Source organism: Sander vitreus, chromosome 13, assembly GCF_031162955.1.
Source record: "Sander vitreus isolate 19-12246 chromosome 13, sanVit1, whole genome shotgun sequence".
In the NCBI taxonomy this organism is placed as follows: Eukaryota; Metazoa; Chordata; class Actinopteri; order Perciformes; family Percidae; genus Sander; species Sander vitreus.
Window position 1 is genome coordinate 12,035,432 of NC_135867.1, and position 18,535 is coordinate 12,053,966.

The following is an 18,535-nucleotide window of genomic DNA, read 5'->3' on the forward strand; positions in this document are numbered from 1 at the left end:
ACATAATAGTGTAAATTATAAGTGTTCAACTATAAGTTCAACAGTATACGTGTTGAATAAGATACTTTTGCTGATAAAGACCATGAGATGCGCCTGAAAGCTAAGAAGAAGCTACTTAGTGAACATCTGAGTTGAGATTATACTTGTTCCCAGGGTCAAGAGTAAACTCCCATGCTCAAATATGTTTGTAGTATACTTCATTTTTGACCATGGAAACAGGAGTTGACAAAACAATCTCACCACTGGGTCCTTTTGGTAGTTCTTCTGGAGCTTTCGGTAGCAATCCTCCTAAGCAGATGTTGCCTTGTGATGAGATGTTTTTTCGACTACTGTTTCCAAAGTCAAGAATTAACGTTCAAACTCAAGCCAACACGGATCAAAACTCCTTAAAGGCAGGGTTGGTAATGTTGAAAAGCTAGCAAGATTTGAAAGTAGCATCTCCCCGTCTAACCCCTCCCCCTGCCCTCCAGGCTCCGACCCACACAGACGTACAGCACCGCTGCGTCGCTGCTTCAGAGCAGAGAGGAGAAAGGACGGCATTTTTACTCCATGTCTCATACACGCAAACACCTAATATTATCATACTGAATGATTAAAACAAACTTGACTACTGCAGCAATGCGGCGATGACACATAAGAATGGAAATTTAAACATCTAGGCCTAAAGGTTTGTGTGACACAGTCAAATGCTGTGAACTAAATGGACTTTGTGGTCATTTTTTGTCAAGAAATGTTTTAGGTAGTCAAGAAACAGTAACACCTTTACATAGTTTGATTTATATAATATTAAGTTTTATGCAACTGTAAAATGTCCAACTCCATACATATTCTGCATATTCTCCATAATTATTTAAAAATCAAATTTAGGCTTTAAAAATGTTTACGTTGTGTGTTCATGCAAAAATAATAAAAAAAAAAAAGACTATATTTAGCAATGACTTTTATTGTAAAGTACTGATTGAACTATGATGCCACACAGTGTTTCTGTTGCATCACAGTGAGTGACACAAAAATAAAATGTTTAACAATTACATTGTCACCACCACCACTGACCCTCTAGCATTGCCGGGTCACTGAGTGCAAATGCACATGAAAGAAATACTTTGGTCTTTCCCTCCTTTTCTTTTAATCTGCGGAACAAAGCGACAGCGGATATATAGTGTAGAGAGCCTAGACTGTAACAGTCTACGGTAGAGAGTGGAGCCAGGGCATAGCTAGGCTAGATCTCTATATATGGGCATTCCTACTACGGGAAAGCACGTGCACAGTATCTGTGTGCTCACAGTGCTTACTTCCTGTATCTTAAACACTTCTTCTATTTCTTCTCTTTTTCTTCTTTGTCACTCGAGATCTCTTATGTAGTCTATTTACAAGCGCACTGCAACCGTATCAGAAACGTAAAGTTATTCTTACGTCTATATTTCCATTCATTAAGGGAAAGCTCGATCTGGCTCCACCTTCCATTGCGTCAGTTTGTTTGTACACACCCAGCCCCTCCCGGCGGACGGATCAAAACCACACACTCTCAACCGAGCGGGATATTTCATCAGCAACCACGGCAACAACTCCTACAAGACATTAAAGGTAATGGCTTTTATCATTCATTGATACAATTAAACATTAAATGTTAGCCAAGTCGTCTTGTAAAGACATTTTATCCGCCCGTATCGTTCATTTTAGCTAGCTAGCTCGTAACGTTAGAAGTGGACTGATGCAATCCTCCCTCGTGTTGTGAGTTGTATTGGCGAACTAACGTTAATGTTTACCAAGAACATAACGTTCCTCATCTTTGTTTGGTGCTTTATGTTTGAGCTTAGATAATAACGTTTCTAGCCGAGCGTTTGACACACATTTTCCGTTCATTCGGGACGTTTTGTGAGGCGACTTCATTTGTCATTTGAGCGGGGAATGAGTTTATAGCCAGATGCGTTCCCGAAAAAAACACACAACAGGACATTAGCTAAATAAGAGGTGACCGTTGTGGAAAAACCTTTAAACCGTTTTAATAAAACATTAAACACTCGGCGCGACACGTTTCCATGTTATCACTTGCGTTTTTCATTCATTGTTTTGGTCTTAGCCAAGAGCGCACCCTGCCAGTAGGGCGTGCGACCAAGGCGTGGGTTAACCATGCTGCGTTCAAAGACCCCCAAAGCGCCGAATTCCTAAAAATCTAATAATTTATCCTTACACAAAACGGACTTTGTTGTGCAAGATTTAACTCTGAGATGACGCAACATTAACTCATTATGTTTAAAAGTGTTTAAAGTATCAGACTGTCATCGGCGTGCGCTAAAATCGTTTACAAGACAAGCACCAGTTCTGTGTACGTACAAAAGGCAATTAACGATGTTTCCGTAATTTCTGAAGGCAACATTTGCACCACGCGAGAACCGACCGGAGCCACGTAGCTAGCTTATTCCCCGACAGATGGACTAACAGCTGAACATCGGCCAGTATAGATGACAATGCCCGTAAGTAAGGCTATTTTAAGTGTAAATTAATGTAGCTTTTTCTAGTTGCCTTGATGCCCAACACCCGCGAGTGTTGTCAAAGGCAGTGATCCTTTCGGGTAACTTAATGTTCACGTGCATGTTATCTGGGTCCGGGGTGTTCCATGCTTGGGTTGCATCAGCCGATTTAAAGCCACTCCAGTAAAATGTAGGGTAACTAGTGTGGTGGTGAACAAGAGTAGAGAGTAGGGATGTGTAATTTGATCCAAACCTGCTTGATGGAGTGGAGAGGTTGTTGCACTAACCAGGTAGACACGACATGCCAGGTTACTTTTTTATTTATTGTTACACTCAGAATACAAAACCCTTAAAGGCCAAATGACTTAAGGTGTCAGGTTTTGTCAATGCTGTTGCCATAGATTGTTGCCTATTTATTATTGACAAGTTAACAGCCCCAGATTTCCCATGGCATTACCATTTTTGAAAACGTTAAAAGACGTCAGTCAATCGCCAATTACTAATTCTGCCCAGAACAGAACAGAGTGTTTGATGTGTAATTGTTGCGTTCTCTTGAGCAATCCTACCTCCTGGGATTAGTGAGTGGGATTGCTGACCATTTCTGGCTGGTCATGTCTAATAGTTGTCTAAATTTTCTTTCTAGTTTAGTGGTTAAGGTCACCAGAAATTGTGTGTGTAACAGGAAGGGTGTGCACCACATTTTTTTGTTTTAAAGTCACCAGTCTACATATGAGGGTCTGATATGTTCTTGGCATATTTTGGCATCAACCATCAAGTCAAGATTGTGACTTGGCAGATTTGGTATATTTGAGATTTTTTTGTGAACAGATTTCTAGGAGAAGCTGGGAAAGGTGCCAGTCTAGTTTCTTATTAGTCAAAGCATAATTAAATACTTGGAGTGGAAAATTACATGGAACACTACTGTCACATTTTTCTGCATACATGGCCTCATCTTTTTTCACCTGTGTAACTTATTTTGGAATTCTTAGATGTCCAGCTGATCTGTTCTATGCGTATATTTGTACTTCTGTTCATGTTAATAGTGTTGGCAAAGGTGATGGGAAAATGAACAGATCCTTAGTTTGTCACATTCCATCTCACAGCGCAGAGCAGTTTTGGCAGGAGTGCTGGTTTTCAGCCAGGTGATTTAAAGGGTCGTTCAGTTCAGTCTCAGTGGTCGGTCTGTCCACACATACTTTAGTTTACACACACATTAACAAAACACATACAGCCTTTATGTGAAACTAAAGTCTATCTTATACATACAAACATATATTTCTGGCACAAAAGACGTACTGTTTGTAACTTCAAACAAAACCATTGTGTGTGTTTGTGATGCCTGAAGAATGGTTCATTGACTGTACGGCCCGTCATGATACGGTATATCTTCCAGGGTTACGCAAGGTTACATTCATCCCTTTCAATGGACATAAACCTCACAGGGTACTGAACATGTTGTTCCCTTTGTTCAGCTGCTGGCCCCTCAGATAATAGTAAAATTGTCATTATGGTTGTTGTTGTCATTATGGTTGTTGTTGTTGTCAAGAAATACAATCAGTTTTTACTTTTTAGAACAAAAGCTTAAGCTGCCTAAAAGCAGCAGATAAAAAAATAAATAGCATTTTGCATTTCTGAATTTTGAGATATATTAATATCAGGAACATGAGGGGCAGAATTTTGGAATAATTCATATTCATGTTTTTGGTTTAACATGGGAGCAGATTTGTGCGGAACTTTGTGGCTAAAGGAAAGTTTTCATTTTGCAATGGATAATTATAGATATTTGACAATGCTACTATATAGCAGAAAAAACGTCTTGTCGTCAAAGGTGGCAGTCAAAACAAAGCCACGCGTTTTGTATTGATAGAATGAGAAGTAGCAACAAGCTATAATGAGGTTAGTTGGTTTGTCTCTTCTCCGAATAATCCTCTTAGAGTAGGTGGCAGCAGTTGCAGCAATGCTAAGTCAAGTAACAGGACCATTATCCCAGAAGCCTGTTGTAACCAGAGCACTGTTGGCCCAAGTCGTTGGTCATAGTCCTTCAACATAAAGAGCCTTTTATTAGTTTGTCCCATTTAAAAACTTGAATATACTCTGGTTGTGATGTTGCTGAAGAAAGTAAAAAAGGACGCAACGAAACATAAATCATCTTGTCAAACCAAGTCTATTCATTATAAGAACAAGAACAGAAAATGGCTGCAGGCAGCACACTGTTCTTTTAATGTGGGTGGGTGTGGGTTGTTACGTAGCGAAGCGTGCCAACGATGCATGCCTGAGACGCAGCTCGGTGCAACCTGGCATGCAGTAAATCTGCCCTGCTTACGCAAACGGGCACCCCTCGTGAACACCACAAGGAAAAGATTAGTAGCTAGCGGACGTGACTGCATTGACTAAGGTGGAGGTGACTCAAGCATCTACTCTGAGACCACCCTTAAGTGAGGTCATACAGCAAGCAGGTCCACATTTTTGTAACCTTAAGGTGCCTGTAGACATGAAAGAAAATCCTACTTTGAAAGGAAAATACAAAATTACAAAGACATTTCCCAACAAATGAATATTCATGAGTTTTTTTGTTTGATTAATTTTCTGTCAAGAACGAAATTGTCCCAATGTTAAGAGTGCTTTTACAGTTTGCATAGTTTCAGTTGAGCACTTTTGTCTTGCTTTGTGAATGTGTGTGCCGTGTTGGTTCGAACCCCTGAGGAGATCACAGCCAGCTGGGCACAGTAGTTTAGTAATAAATGTTTATTGACACAGCATTGGCCCTCTCAGATCTCAGTTCCTGGTGTGTGAGTGGAAAATGCTACTGGAATGTCACACCAAGTGGGGAGTGGGAGAATATCCACTATGTACCAGTTTCCCATCAGTCTTCAGAGGGCTGAATGTTTATTGTTGGGTGCTCTCTTTGTTGTTTGTATTTCATTGTTTGACAGTGTTTGTCTTTTTTCTCCCAACACTTAACTGTATTAGGCAGGATATTTTCTTTTGAAATGGTAAGAGCTTTGATAAATAGGTTATGTTGTTGTTATGGTATTAATAGAATATTGTCATTGTACTGAAACATTGTGAGAGCTTGTATCCTGCGTGCGATGAAAAACAGGCCAAAGTTAGACCATAACATAATCTACAGCTGAAAATATTTTTTTTTTTTCCTTCTTCCTTTTTAAAATATGTCTAAAAAAGCAACACCAGTGATAACTGCTTCATGTTGCATTTGCAAGTGAAATAGTGGAGCAAGCATATTCTGCCTGAAGCAGTACTTTAACCTGGGTTTTAACTGGAGCTAAGAAGAAAATTTGACAGCGCAACAAAAATACACTATGTGAAAGGCTGTTGGCACTCTTTGCCCCCTCCCCCCCATCTTTGGTTTCAAGCATTAAATAAGTGTGAAAAAGCATTTTTGCCTAACCTCTGATCCAGGTAGATGACTACAGTCACACAGTGCCACACAGTCGGCCTAGTTTTTGTCGCTGGGTTAGTGTTTCACTTCTTCTCTTTGCTGCTTGACTGGTGAAGTGACTTGATAGGCCTGAAATGTGCGTCCTCCTTCTCAGCACTTACACCAAGGAATCCGGTATCACTGCATTGATAGCTTCAGCCTACGTGCAGCGTTGCCTTTGACGCTGCTCCACCCCATACCATTCATGCCAAGAAAAATTCACTTTACAGGGTCCAACATAACTTCTTTCCCCCACAGTAGATCAGAATTTTACTGACCCCTTGTATATTTTTACTGGCCCCAAAAAGGAGAGGAAAAAACACTTTTCCAAATCATTTATCATAGAAACATAGTATTGATTTATCCAAACAACACACAAAAAAACTCTTCTGCATTTACAAATATGAGTTCAGTCGATTTTTAATTGGATTTATACTCTAATAATTTCAAGTTATTATACAGAAATGCTTGTGTTTTTTTTTAAATTTAGGTGAAAGCCATAAACCTGGACATAGAGGCACTGGAAAAGGTGGACATATTAACATATATTTACATATTACCATTTCAACCTAGTGTTGTTAGGAAAGATGGAGGCAGTGATAAATACATACCTACAAGAGTAGGGAAGGCAAAAACATCCTTAATACTAAGACAAATGTGGAGTTCAAAACATGTCTCCACAAAAAATAAAAATTGCATCTTTAACTCTGTCAGAAACAAAAGGGAACCACAAAAGCAACTACCAATAAACTTCAAATCTTCATAATCAGATGCTTACGAAACATCCTGGGAATCTTCTGGCCAAACTCAACAACTAGCCAAGAGCTCTGGCAAATCGCAAAACAAGAACCAATTGAAACAAATCAAACGCAGAAAATTGTCGTGCTGGATTGGGCATACCCTTTCCAGCACAACCAGACATGCCTTAACCTGGAACCCTCAAGAGAAAAGTCTGTGGAGGCAGAACCTAAGGAAACGTCATCCTAAATGGAAGCAGAGAAGACCATCCAACACCAAACTGGCCAGGGTACAAAATCAGCACCATCAACCGGCCAAATGCTAGTAAAATATGGCTAAGTGGCTGGTAGATTTTCTTCACTCACCAGCCAAAAACCAATGGTAATCTATTGAGTGGCTGGTAAAATTTGAACATCACTAGCCATTTGGCTGGTGGACAGAAAAGTTCATTTTGCACCCTGAAACCAGCGGTAGGAAGTTCACGAATGACCTACGCTCCCCAATGAGCAAAATGGGTTGATAAATGATGGTCCATTTTACCAAATTGTTAATGGCTAGTCATGTCAGTGGCTGTTGTAGTAGTTGTAAATGTAGTCTAGTATTTGCAGATAAGAAACTTGCCTCGCCCTTGACTTTAGAAGCTAGGCTTTGCTGAGACTCTCATGTGCCTACATGTGTATTACCTCAAATAACAATGTGATGCAACATTTAATCTATCTGGCATTTCTTGCAAATGAGTACTGATAATCATCACTGTACATTTTATTTCAAGCAATTACTCTATTACTTTACCCAAATAAAAGGCTTATGATCCCTGTGATGCTGGAGAAAGTGGGAAGTATTCAAACTCAGACATACATACCACAATAAAGAAACGTGAAAACGTAAGATTAGACGCAAAGCACTGAGCCATTTTGACCAAGACAAATATTGGATTGTTAATGAGTTAAAGTTATGAAGTAGCTTTTATTTAATGACATTTTTAACCCTTCAAAATGACACCTCCCTCTAAAAAGCACTGACCTATAGCATAATGAGTCTTGGCTCCTAAAATTAGTCTTACAGAACATAGAGAAGTATATTTAATCTGAATGAGTCACTCAGTAGGAGCAGCTGTGAGTACATTGCCTAGTCTTGGTTGAGCAGATCATCAATGTAGACCAACAGGCGTAACCTGTTTAAAGCACCAGAATTTCTCTTTTCCATATAACCTCTACAAATCCAAAAGCCTTAAACTTCACTAATCCATTTAGTAATAGTTTAGTATTTTAGAGCCCATGACTTTTAGTTGTTGAAACAGGCCCATGTTTCATACATTTTCTATGGGATGTGTTTTGTTACATTTCAGCATTTACGTCACTGCTCGCAAATTTTAAGTTACATTCAATTTGTGATTTACGTCAAACCTGTTTGTGTGTTGATCCATCCCGGAATCTGACCTCCTCCAAAGACAAACATTGTATCTGTCCTCCTGGTCAGGTGTGTGGTGTCCTTGGCCTGTTATGAGCTGTTCCTGCGTGTGTGTGTATGTGCACGGTGTGTTTCGCAGAAACTGGTGTAATCATTATCATTCTGCTTTCCTGAACTTGATAAGCACATTATTACTGATGTAAAATATGCTGCCGCTGTCCTTGAGGATAGTTTTGTTTGTGTGGTTGTTTTTTTAAATCATAATTCACGAGACAGTAATCAATATAACGATGTACTGCATTTCGATTAAGGAACCGTAACAATTATCTCACCAAAATGCATTTTTACATACAGTATGGTTAAAGTAAACTTGCCTATCAAAAGACATTTTGAGAAAACTACAGTACTAATTTATGGAGCCCCTAAGGGGACATGAGCAAAAAAAAGTTTAGTTTCATGTGCGCAAGCAAAACCTTTTTTAATGTGCGCACATGAAAGTTTCACGTGAGCACATGAAACTTAGATTTTTTTTCATGTGCGCCGACAACGTGCGCTTTGAAACCCATTTTGTGCTGTTATGAACAGTGCCAGTACCACAGTTAGCAGCACTGCAGCAGAGAACTCTGGTTAGAAAGGATGGCGGCTAAAGATGAGTTGGTAACGTTCCTTAGAAGTCGAACTATACCAGACAATATGATAATATATAATTACATATATAAAACAAATATAATTAGGCCCTTTTAGCAAAGTAGTTTGGGCGACGGAGCCGTCTCCTCACTCTGAGTTCAACACCCCTTGGATCTAGTTCTCGTAGAATTAATCAAACATCCTCTTTCCTTATGTTTAATTCTCCTTGCATTTTCTGTACATCCACCTATATCTGTGGAGTTATGGAGTTGGCCAGATGTTTGTAGCTGTTCATAAAAAGTAATTACCCGATCCAAATCGCTGTATCCCTTGCGCCAGAACAGATTACAAGACTTTAAAATCCGTTTTAACTGTTGTATCGAAACTAAATAATGGTGACGACTTGCAAGCAAAGCAGCAATGTCCTTATAATGAAGACCTAGATTAAAATATAGTGCAACTGACTGCTGTACTGTAGTCATTTCTCTAGCTGTCACTGTCTCCAGTATGGCCCAGGCTACATCAATATACAGCTTTCATGCGCGCACACAAAAGTTTTGCGTGCTCACATGAAAGTTCCGTGTGAGCACATGAAACTAAATTTAAGATTATATTTTTTTTGCTCATGTCCCCTTAGGGGCTCCGTACTAATTACATTTCAAGTGTAACTTGTAGTTTTTATATAGGGTAAGGGTCAGTTTTTATAGTTCCAGTGTATTGTATCAGTATATCAGCCTCCCAGTGCAGCTGGTTCACCTTATCGAGCTGCTAGTTCACACTGTCCTCCTCTCCCTTGTTGATATTAGCTTGCAGAATTCAACCATGTCATCCCTTCACAGCCTCTGGCTTTCCCAGGCTTCTCCCTGTCGGCCTCTCTACTGAAAAAACATAAGATGGGTAGTAGAGTGCTCTTTCTCGCAGTAGAGTGGTGAGGAATTAGACAAGGTGTTTTTATATGGGTGTGTACTATGGTTTATTTGTTGAGTCAAAATGAAGTAGGATAGAATTAAGTTTTCTTTTGTCTTCCTGAGATCCCTCTGTGCCTCCTGGGTCTCATATGTTACCATTCTGTAAAGTATCAGTTCTCTGGAAGTTGCATAACTGGTATTTATACAGGTGCTCGTGTAGTGAAACATGTATTTTCATCGTCTCTCCAAACCTGCCAACTGAATATCTCCTTTTTGCTGAAGAGGAAAGGAATATTCCAGAAAAGTTTCCAACATCGCTGGTGCTACCTGGGTTCACATGGAATGCATATAAACCCCACTCATACATATTGTGTGATATATCACCACAAATAAACTTGACAATCAATGCTTTAAAGTTGATTTTGTATAGCCCAGATGGGAGAGACAACATCGAGGTGACATTCTTTGAGCATTTCTGTGTTGTCTTCTTTTTTTAACCCTGTCATGGTTTCCGTGCAGTTTGAGCACCTTTCCTGGAAAGAAATTATGCTGTAATCCCCCCTCACAGTACCAAACACTGTGAAATGTAAGCTTTGGCAATTACTGAATAGTTCCCTGTTTTAAAATCCTGTTTTGTTGTTGTGTTTTCTCACAGGTCCTAATCTGCTGCTGCAAATTACTGTAACCACAGACCTGCCACTTCCTGTTTTGTGTGCTCATGTGACTCTTGCCTAAGTCACCAGACCAGCACTAAAGGACCAATAATAAGTAGTATAAGTACTTTTACCTAACCATCTGCTCAAAGTACTTTTACTCTCAGACCAGTCACCGGTGTTCTGTTTAAGCTGTGTCAATCGCACACACCCACACTGTAAGGATTAAAAACGCATAGCCTGGTTCAGCGCCCACACACAGTCACAGCAAATATGGCAAACAAGCTGTCCAACTTTGGGAAAATCCTGCTGCGTCGCCGGGCATTAGACTGCTCTGGTGAAGAGACCCGGTTCGCCCGCTGCCTGTCCACCCTGGACCTCATTGCTTTGGGGGTGGGCTCCACACTCGGCGCCGGTGTCTACATCCTCGCTGGCGAGGTTGCCCGTGAAAAGGCAGGGCCTGCTATTGTCCTCTGCTTCCTCATCGCTGCTCTGTCCTCAATGTTGGCCGGCCTGTGCTACGCTGAATTTGGCGCCCGTGTCCCCAAAACAGGTTCTGCATACCTTTACAGCTATGTAACAGTTGGAGAAATCTGGGCCTTCATCACAGGCTGGAACCTAATCCTCTCCTATGTAATAGGTGAGCTTTCTAAAGTTTCAGTGGAGTTGTTGCAGTGCTTTTTATGTTTCCAAATGCATTTTTATGTGTGCCAAAATCCCAAGTAAGAATATGGAACCATGGAAAGGACGAGTTGCCCAGTCACTACATTGTTGACATACCAGTTTCTGTCTTCTCTTCTAGGTACGGCCAGTGTGGCCAGGGCGTGGAGCTCAACATTTGACAGCTTAGTTGAGCAAAAGATCTCTGACTTCTTTAAAGCCTCCATGACAATGGAGGTGCCAGGGCATGTGCTGGCAGACTACCCCGACCTGTTCGCCCTCATCCTGGTCCTGCTGCTCACTGGTGAGTTAGCCCAGCTCATCATCAGTCATTATTTTCAGTGGTCATAGGATAAATATGAGAGATTGCAAGATTATTTAAAATGATGGGAAAGAAGAAATTAAGAAACACTTTTTTTTTTTATTCATACACTTTTCTGTAATATTTTTTTTTTAAATTGTGAAATACTCAAAGTTTTACCCCTTCTTAAAGTTTTTGATTAAACAATCTGAGGAAGGAACATCCCTCTGTGGTTGAACGTGGCTTGCAACTCATTGACAAATGCAAGCTGTGACAAAGGTTTGTGAAACAGATAAAGCTCCATAGCTTTTTATAAATGTGTATATTAAACGTGTTTAATTAATGCATTCCACATTAACCATTGTTAGCATTGTATGAAAAACACTGCTCAAAAACCAGAACAGTTGTCACACTAATATTGCTGCTAGTGTGTCCTGCCAGTAGCAGTGTTAGAAATGGATAATTGGTGGATTGGTGTCGCCGACTAATGTTGGCACGTTGGACGTTATGAAGTACAAACACATCCACCCACATAGCAGGACATGTTGTTATTGGTGCTGGAATATGAATTCTCTCTCTGTCCTCTCGGCTTGCCCTCAGGACTTCTGGCCTTTGGTGTGAACGAGTCGGCGCTGGTGAATAAGATCTTCACTGGCATCAATCTGGTGGTTCTGGGCTTTGTTATCATCTCTGGCTTTGTTAAGGGTGACACAGCCAACTGGAACCTGACAAAAGAAGACTATGAAAGCTTCATAAACGGCACCAACGGCAGCAGCCTTGACAAGTCAGTATTTGACAGTTACCAGCAAATGAACTCATAGTTTGACCATTTCACCTGTTTGATTGTTAAACTGCGCATCTTGTCTTTTGCCACTCAGGGTTGAGGAGGAATTTGGCGTGGGTGGCTTTGCTCCATTTGGCCTGACTGGAGTCCTGTCTGGTGCTGCCACCTGCTTCTACGCCTTTGTGGGCTTTGACTGCATCGCCACAACAAGTGAGTGGTTGTAATATTTCCCTGATGATAAGTGATGTAGAGAAAGGGTTCACAGAAATGGCTATATAAACAGTAAACGGTCATTATACACTTGTGGACACACACACACACGTGAAGTGGAACAGCTTTTGATATTTTTTCATTCAATATTACATAAGTATATCTGCAATTTTTCTTCTTCTTCACATCATCGTTGAACAATGCTGGGCTGAGGACTGAAGACTGCAACCCATTTACGTGCTTTATGACAACAAGCACAAAATCTCACCTGTTGGAAAACATGATTGGTTGTCTGTTTCCCTTGTTTCATGTGATCACTTTTTATTAACTAATCCTCTTTTTGTTTTATTCCCCCCCATTGTCCTCAGGCGAAGAAGCAAAGAACCCAATGCGTTCCATACCTGTTGGCATTGTCGCCTCGCTGCTGATCTGTTTTTTCGCCTATTTTGGTGTGTCTGCCGCTCTAACACTCATGATGCCGTACTACCAGCTGAACTCCCAGAGTCCTCTGCCTGAGGCCTTCAGCCACGTCGGTTGGGCTCCTGCCAGATACATTGTGGCTGTGGGCTCTCTCTGCGCTCTGTCCACCAGGTAAGGAGGGACATTGCATTCTTGCCAGTGTGTTCTTCACGTAACACTATAAATAAAGCTTTTTAATATTTAAGTTTGATACTATCGATCTTCTCTCAGTCTCCTAGGCTCTATGTTCCCCATGCCCCGTGTTATCTACGCCATGGCAGAGGATGGGCTGCTGTTCCGCATTCTGTCCAGGATCGACACTCGCACAAAGACTCCTCTTATGGCTACCATCGCTTCTGGCGTTGTTGCAGGTAAGCTCACCACCTCTATTTCATGTTTTCTCTTCTGGTCTGTGTGTTTATCTTTACCTGTGTATCTTTCTTGTCATGTTTGCTGTTCATTGCTTCGGCCCAGCAGGCTGTCTTTGCTGTTTCTATCCTGTGCTGTCAAGTCTGTCAAGAGCTGTTGTTTATAGTTTTTTAGTTAGTTTCAACACAAGGTTCTGGGATCTTTTAAGTCCCCAGAACTATTTTGAAGGAACTAGAAGGTTCCTTCAGCCCATTGTTGTCTGTGTTTCCACTGCGGTCTAAAGACCGTGAAGAGTAGGAAAATTATTTTGCTGACATATAAAGCAACATAAGGGCTGCTGGTTGTCGCAGGGGTAAACGCACTCTGCAGCCTGAACGTCAAAAAGTAATGTTACCTGAAAACAGCGTGTAGTTTCTTTTTAGCATCTCACATCACACTTTCAGTCACTATGACCACTACTACGGTCAGAAACATTGTGCCAAAATATGAACAATAACGTCGCGGTCAACGGGCTTATCTGCTAATGTTAGCTACCGACCGTTACCTTGAAACCATCCAGCAAATAGACTGTACCGTAGGGTGCCGTTACCTGAAACCGGTGATTTAACGTCACCGCTCATTTTACACACAGTTTAACAACAAAACAAAACGCTGAGTGAACATTACTAGCTACGTTTTTCATGTTGGTTTTGAGCGGTATGCACCCCCACTAACCTGGAAAACGGTTTTAAAACGGTAACGTTAATACAGCGTGTCGGAGGAATACAGCGTCTCCTGCAGCGGGGAGTCACAGGCAGAGGGACCGCAGCGTTCGCTAACGTTAGCTTCTTGTCTCATCTGGGGTCTGATAAACAGTAAATTCATCAAATTCAGTGTCCACAATGCTATTTTCCAACAAACTGTAGCTGTCATATTTCACGGATGAGTGTGGATTTCATGTCGCTGCTTTCGTCGCCGTTTATCACTTTGCCTAAGATTGAGTGACAAGTGTACTCGCCCTGTTGTTTATTTGGTTGCCATGACGTCCTGTCACTGTTCCAGTTGCTCACCCTAAAGGGGAGCGAGAGCGGATGACAGTTTGCTTGAGTTCAGTAGAGCAGATGGCTCTGCAGAGTCGTGTAATTACGACTTTGACTTTTCATTAACAGCTGTAGGAGTGGCGGTGCGCCCTACATGTACATAGCGGAAACCCTGTTGTGCGTCTGTCCTGTTTCTGTTACCGTGGCGGCAGAAATTTTGCTGTGGCGGGCCGCCGCCGCAAGACTTTAATGTTTAATGTTATCAAACGAGAAATGTTCTCCCCTCATCCTAAAATGTTCATAAATTGATATGAAAGTACTTCCTTGGTTTATAAATGAAGCGGTTGGCGAGTTGAAGCAGCCGTGTGTGTTTGACCAATCAGCAAAGGTCATCCCTGCAAACCCCACCCCAAAGGTTCCTGTACTTTCAGAATGTACTACCCTACCTACCTAGTACTACGACTTTTGGTGTAAGGGGGGGGGTTAAAGCGTACCTGGAAAATATCCTAAATTTATACTCTGGAGTTTTAGTTCCTCAGAAGGATCCTAGTTCTGATGTGAATGTGTGGCAGTGCAAATGTTCAAATCAGTTTTTACTTCTCCTTACAGCTCTGATGGCATTCCTGTTCGACCTGGCAGCTCTGGTTGACCTCATGTCTATTGGAACTCTGTTGGCGTACTCTTTAGTGGCCATCTGTGTCCTCATCCTCAGGTAAGCACCTTTTTATTCTCTACAACCACACTCTCAAAGTTGTCTGAATTTGTAATCTTGTGTTAAATACTCTCAAGCAGCTGCTGTACTAATATCATTATCAAGTATCAATGACGCCAGTTTAAAAGAATAGTTGTATCATAATCTGTGTACAGATAAAGTAATAGGCAGTGGACTAAACTGAATGAAACGTGTATTTTATAAAAGCCCGTGTTTTTATGCAGCCAATATTTCTAGCTATTTGGGGGGGGGGGTTGTTTCTAGTTATGCCACTGAAAAATACCCCTCTTTTTTCACTCACTCTGATATACTTCCCTCCCTCCACAGGTACCAGCCAGGCACTCTGAGTTCGTCGAGCCAGATGGAGAAGCTGGTGGAGCTGGTGGAAGGGGAGAAGGTTGCCGTAAGTGGAGGGGACAGCGGTGACGAGTACGGCATGGAGATGGAGGAGAGGCCGCTCCGAGAGGCCTTCACCGCCAAGCTGCTCTTCTGCCCAAGTGGAAAGACCCCAACGCAGACCTCTGGGAATATTGTCTACGCCACCACTGCTATTATTTGTAAGTGTGTCTGGGAGAAATCTAAAGATGGAAGGAAAGTTGTTGACTTGTCTCGGCTGATGAATGCATTTTTTTAACAGCAAATAAGACATATAGTAAATATGTAATAAAATAAGCCACCATTCTAAATAACTTTGTCTCTTTCTTGCCTCTCTGCAGCGGTTTTTATCACTGTACTGTGCATCATCCTGGCCAACTGTCTCTCAATGCTGCAGGCTGGGCATCCAGCAGTTGTGGTGCCCTGTGTCATCTTGACTCTGCTCTGTGTCGTCTGTCTGGTCATCATCTGCAGGCAGCCTGAAAGCAAAGAGGCTCTCAACTTCAAGGTAACGATCAGACCCTGAGTGTTAGAGAAAAGAGATTTTCTCTGTTTTGTCTTTGTTTTGACAATTTTTACACTGTTAGTGACTCCGAGTGGCTAAATGCCCACCTCCTATTCACCTTGGCACACATTGTTCTCTGATTCTCTTACTGAGTGGTACTTTGACCAGAACCAGGTACATTTTAAAATAGTTAAGCTGATTTTTTTAATTTTGTTTCACATCCTTCATTTCTCTGTCCTGTCAAGGTCCCTCTGCTTCCCTGGTTGCCCCTTTTCAGTGTTTTCGTTAACATCTACCTCATGATGCAGCTGGACTGGGGTACATGGTGCCGATTCGCCGTCTGGATGCTTATCGGTACATTTAAAAAAATGACTAATCATGTTTTTATTTCTAGTGCTATTCATGTGACTGTTTTGTAACTTCTTGTTACCTCTCTTCTTCCCTCCAGGTTTCGCTATCTACTTCCTCTATGGTATTAGGAACAGCAGTGAAGCTGCCAAAAGGTCCTCCCCGCGCAAATATGAGCCTGCGCTGCAGACCGAGAGCCCGATTTACAAGGGCGCTCCTAACGACAGTGACGTGGAAGTAGGCGGCAGCCCCTGATACACACTGATGTAGACCTGGGGAGTGTTGCCAGAGCATCTACACTCATTTTGGCAGTCTGGTTGATCTGGCAGCCAAATGCTGCAATGGAGGTGGCTTGGAACGCAGCCCTGGGTTTAAAGGGAGGAGAGGCAAGAAAGCGCCACACACACATCTTACCTCTGACTTGGAGGCTGATTAACTTGATGGCTAGACACTGTGACAGAGCCACTTTCTGGCCATGGGGTCTGTTTCTATCTGTCTGTTTGTACTTAACCTTAGCCCTCTGGGAGATATGTACCTGCCTATAACACATGCTTTGAATGGACCTAACTAACAAAGCCTTCAGTAGAGTTAACGTGTCTAGTTTTTTGGTCCTGGTTTATTTCACCAGCCTGTTTGTTTCTGTGTAAACAGGGTAGCACTGAGTCTGTGTGGTTTACAGTGTCAATCAGGGCCTCAGTGCAGTTTGGTCAGTAGCATATGGACGACGTTGATGCCATCTATACTGTACGATTCAATGTCTGAGGCTGAAGTACGTGCTTTACAGATCATCCTTGTGCCCCCCGCTCCCAGAGAACAGCCATACAGTAAGTGTACTCGACACCCTTTTAAAATGGTATGACATTAGTTGCTTATCGTAAATTATCCATGTGTGTTTATCCATGTCTTGCAAGTTGTGACTGTGTTGCAATGGTATTTACAGGCATTTTGTGGCCTTTGTTTCCACCTAAACCAGATAACTAAAATGTTTTTTTAAAAGGCTTTTAACAGCACAAAGGGTGACAAACTACTTTTTCGACCCTTAGAGGTCTGAAATCATGTAAAGATCTGTATAAATGTTTAATAATCCATCTAGTTAATTGGCTAATTCCAGATTTGGCTGTATCCAGATATTTTCGCAGATCTGAGGAGGTTGATTACATTTGCACTTAACAAGCTCCTTAATCACAATATAAGTTTAATTGATATAATCTGTCCACCTGTGACTGATCTGGGAGCTGGGGATGTGTTTCTGAACACGGGGTCTGTCTTTCATTACCACTAAAATATCATATTCACCTTTTTGTTTATACTTCCTTGTGAAAAGACTCACAAAGTTTCTTGTTTAGTTTCAATTGAAACTTGTTCTCTGCAACTTTATCTGCTGAGTTCCCGTCACTTTTATTTTATTCAACCGTAATTAGTTTTTACTACTTTTATTTACTTCTACTGATAGAACTGTTAATATTGAAATGTTTATAGTATTGTTTGTTTGGGATTGATATCTTTTTGGCTGGAGTAATGAAGTTCCACCATTGGTCAGAGTGGTTGTTATGACTTGAGTGTTGGTGTTTCCCCATTGGCTATTCCCTTTTCAAAATGTATTAGCATAACACAGGCGTTTATCTTCGCAACTGGCCATCAATCAGCTGATTAACTTCCTCAATACATGGTTGTGGCTGTTGCTGCTGCCACCTGTTTCAACCGTTTTAATGCACAGGCTCAGGAGCACGGGCAGAGTAGGCTACATGCAGAGGAACGGCACACAGTGTGTAGGCTTACGTAGTTTATAAAACAGTTGCAAACTGCAGTTACATGAGGCTATTTCTAAATAAATATAGTTAAGGGGCAGAGGTGGGAAAATCAAAGGAAGCAGACAACGCTTTAGTAGAAGGAAAAAAAAAAAAAAAACTTCTGTAAAATATAACCATCTGAAAGTAGTGCAAGGAAAGTTTAGTTTCAGGCAGAGATATTAATATTGGTGCACCGAAATGAGCAGAGAATAAATAAACTGTAAAGTTGTGAGGTGGTATTAAATCTACAGTGTAGGTGTCAGTTTGTCCATGAATGAATGCTGCAGCTCCTCACAATTAACATTTGAGGCTTTGGTTCATAATTGTCATAGGTTGAAACCTACAGATCTGTTTAACATAGTAATAGTAATTACACTAACAATTTAGATGAGTAATCCAGGACAATAAGCATCAATTATTTGTCTCAAACATATCTTTACCACGTCATGTGATATGCTACTTGAGTACACAACAAATGAATATCACCGGGACCACGACAGATGAACATTTTAATATCTATATTCACATTATAGACCCCACCGCTGACTATCCCTTTTAATAATTTGGCCACAAATTAAGCACATTCACCATACACGGTCCAGCCATATACTAGGATTTGACCTAATCTTTTTTCGTTTTGACTTTTCATATCAATCTCAGTTTAATATGCTTTTTAGATGTTAATGTATTTTAATTGTTACATGTACAGTTTTTTTGTCTCCCTTGTTGATTCCGTTACCTTTTTTGTAAATGTCTT

General features: G+C 41.2%; 1 protein-coding gene across 3 annotated transcripts; it reads left to right on the top strand.

Annotated features, from left to right (window-relative positions):
• The first annotated feature begins 1,395 nt into the window (after positions 1–1,395).
• slc7a3a (solute carrier family 7 member 3a) lies at positions 1,396–17,937 on the top strand. Of its 3 annotated transcripts, none has more exons than XM_078266865.1 (12): positions 1,396–1,584; positions 10,249–10,886; positions 11,049–11,210; positions 11,808–11,991; positions 12,086–12,201; positions 12,570–12,792; positions 12,892–13,031; positions 14,658–14,760; positions 15,088–15,317; positions 15,477–15,643; positions 15,886–15,994; positions 16,089–17,937. In XM_078266865.1, the coding sequence occupies exons 2-12, from the start codon at positions 10,520–10,522 to the stop codon at positions 16,241–16,243; spliced, it is 1,956 nt and encodes a 651-aa protein (XP_078122991.1). In that variant the 5' UTR covers positions 1,396–1,584; positions 10,249–10,519; the 3' UTR covers positions 16,244–17,937. The 3 variants fall into 3 exon arrangements, with proteins under 3 accessions (XP_078122991.1, XP_078122993.1, XP_078122992.1); XM_078266866.1 differs by lacking the exon at positions 1,396–1,584 and adding an exon at positions 1,684–2,474; XM_078266867.1 differs by lacking the exon at positions 10,249–10,886 and having other exon boundaries at positions 1,403–1,584.
• The last annotated feature ends 598 nt before the right edge of the window (positions 17,938–18,535 follow it).

What these genes read in the sequence shown, in the direction of transcription:
- slc7a3a (XM_078266865.1), top strand. Translation starts at nt 10,520, where the DNA reads ATGGCAAACAAGCTGTCCAACTTTGGGAAAATCCTGCTGCGTCGCCGG. An exon ending in CCTGGTCCTGCTGCTCACTG is followed by an intron (nt 11,211 to 11,807) that starts GTGAGTTAGCCC and finishes GCTTGCCCTCAG; the next exon opens with GACTTCTGGCCTTTGGTGTG. An exon ending in CGCTTCTGGCGTTGTTGCAG is followed by an intron (nt 13,032 to 14,657) that starts GTAAGCTCACCA and finishes TTCTCCTTACAG; the next exon opens with CTCTGATGGCATTCCTGTTC.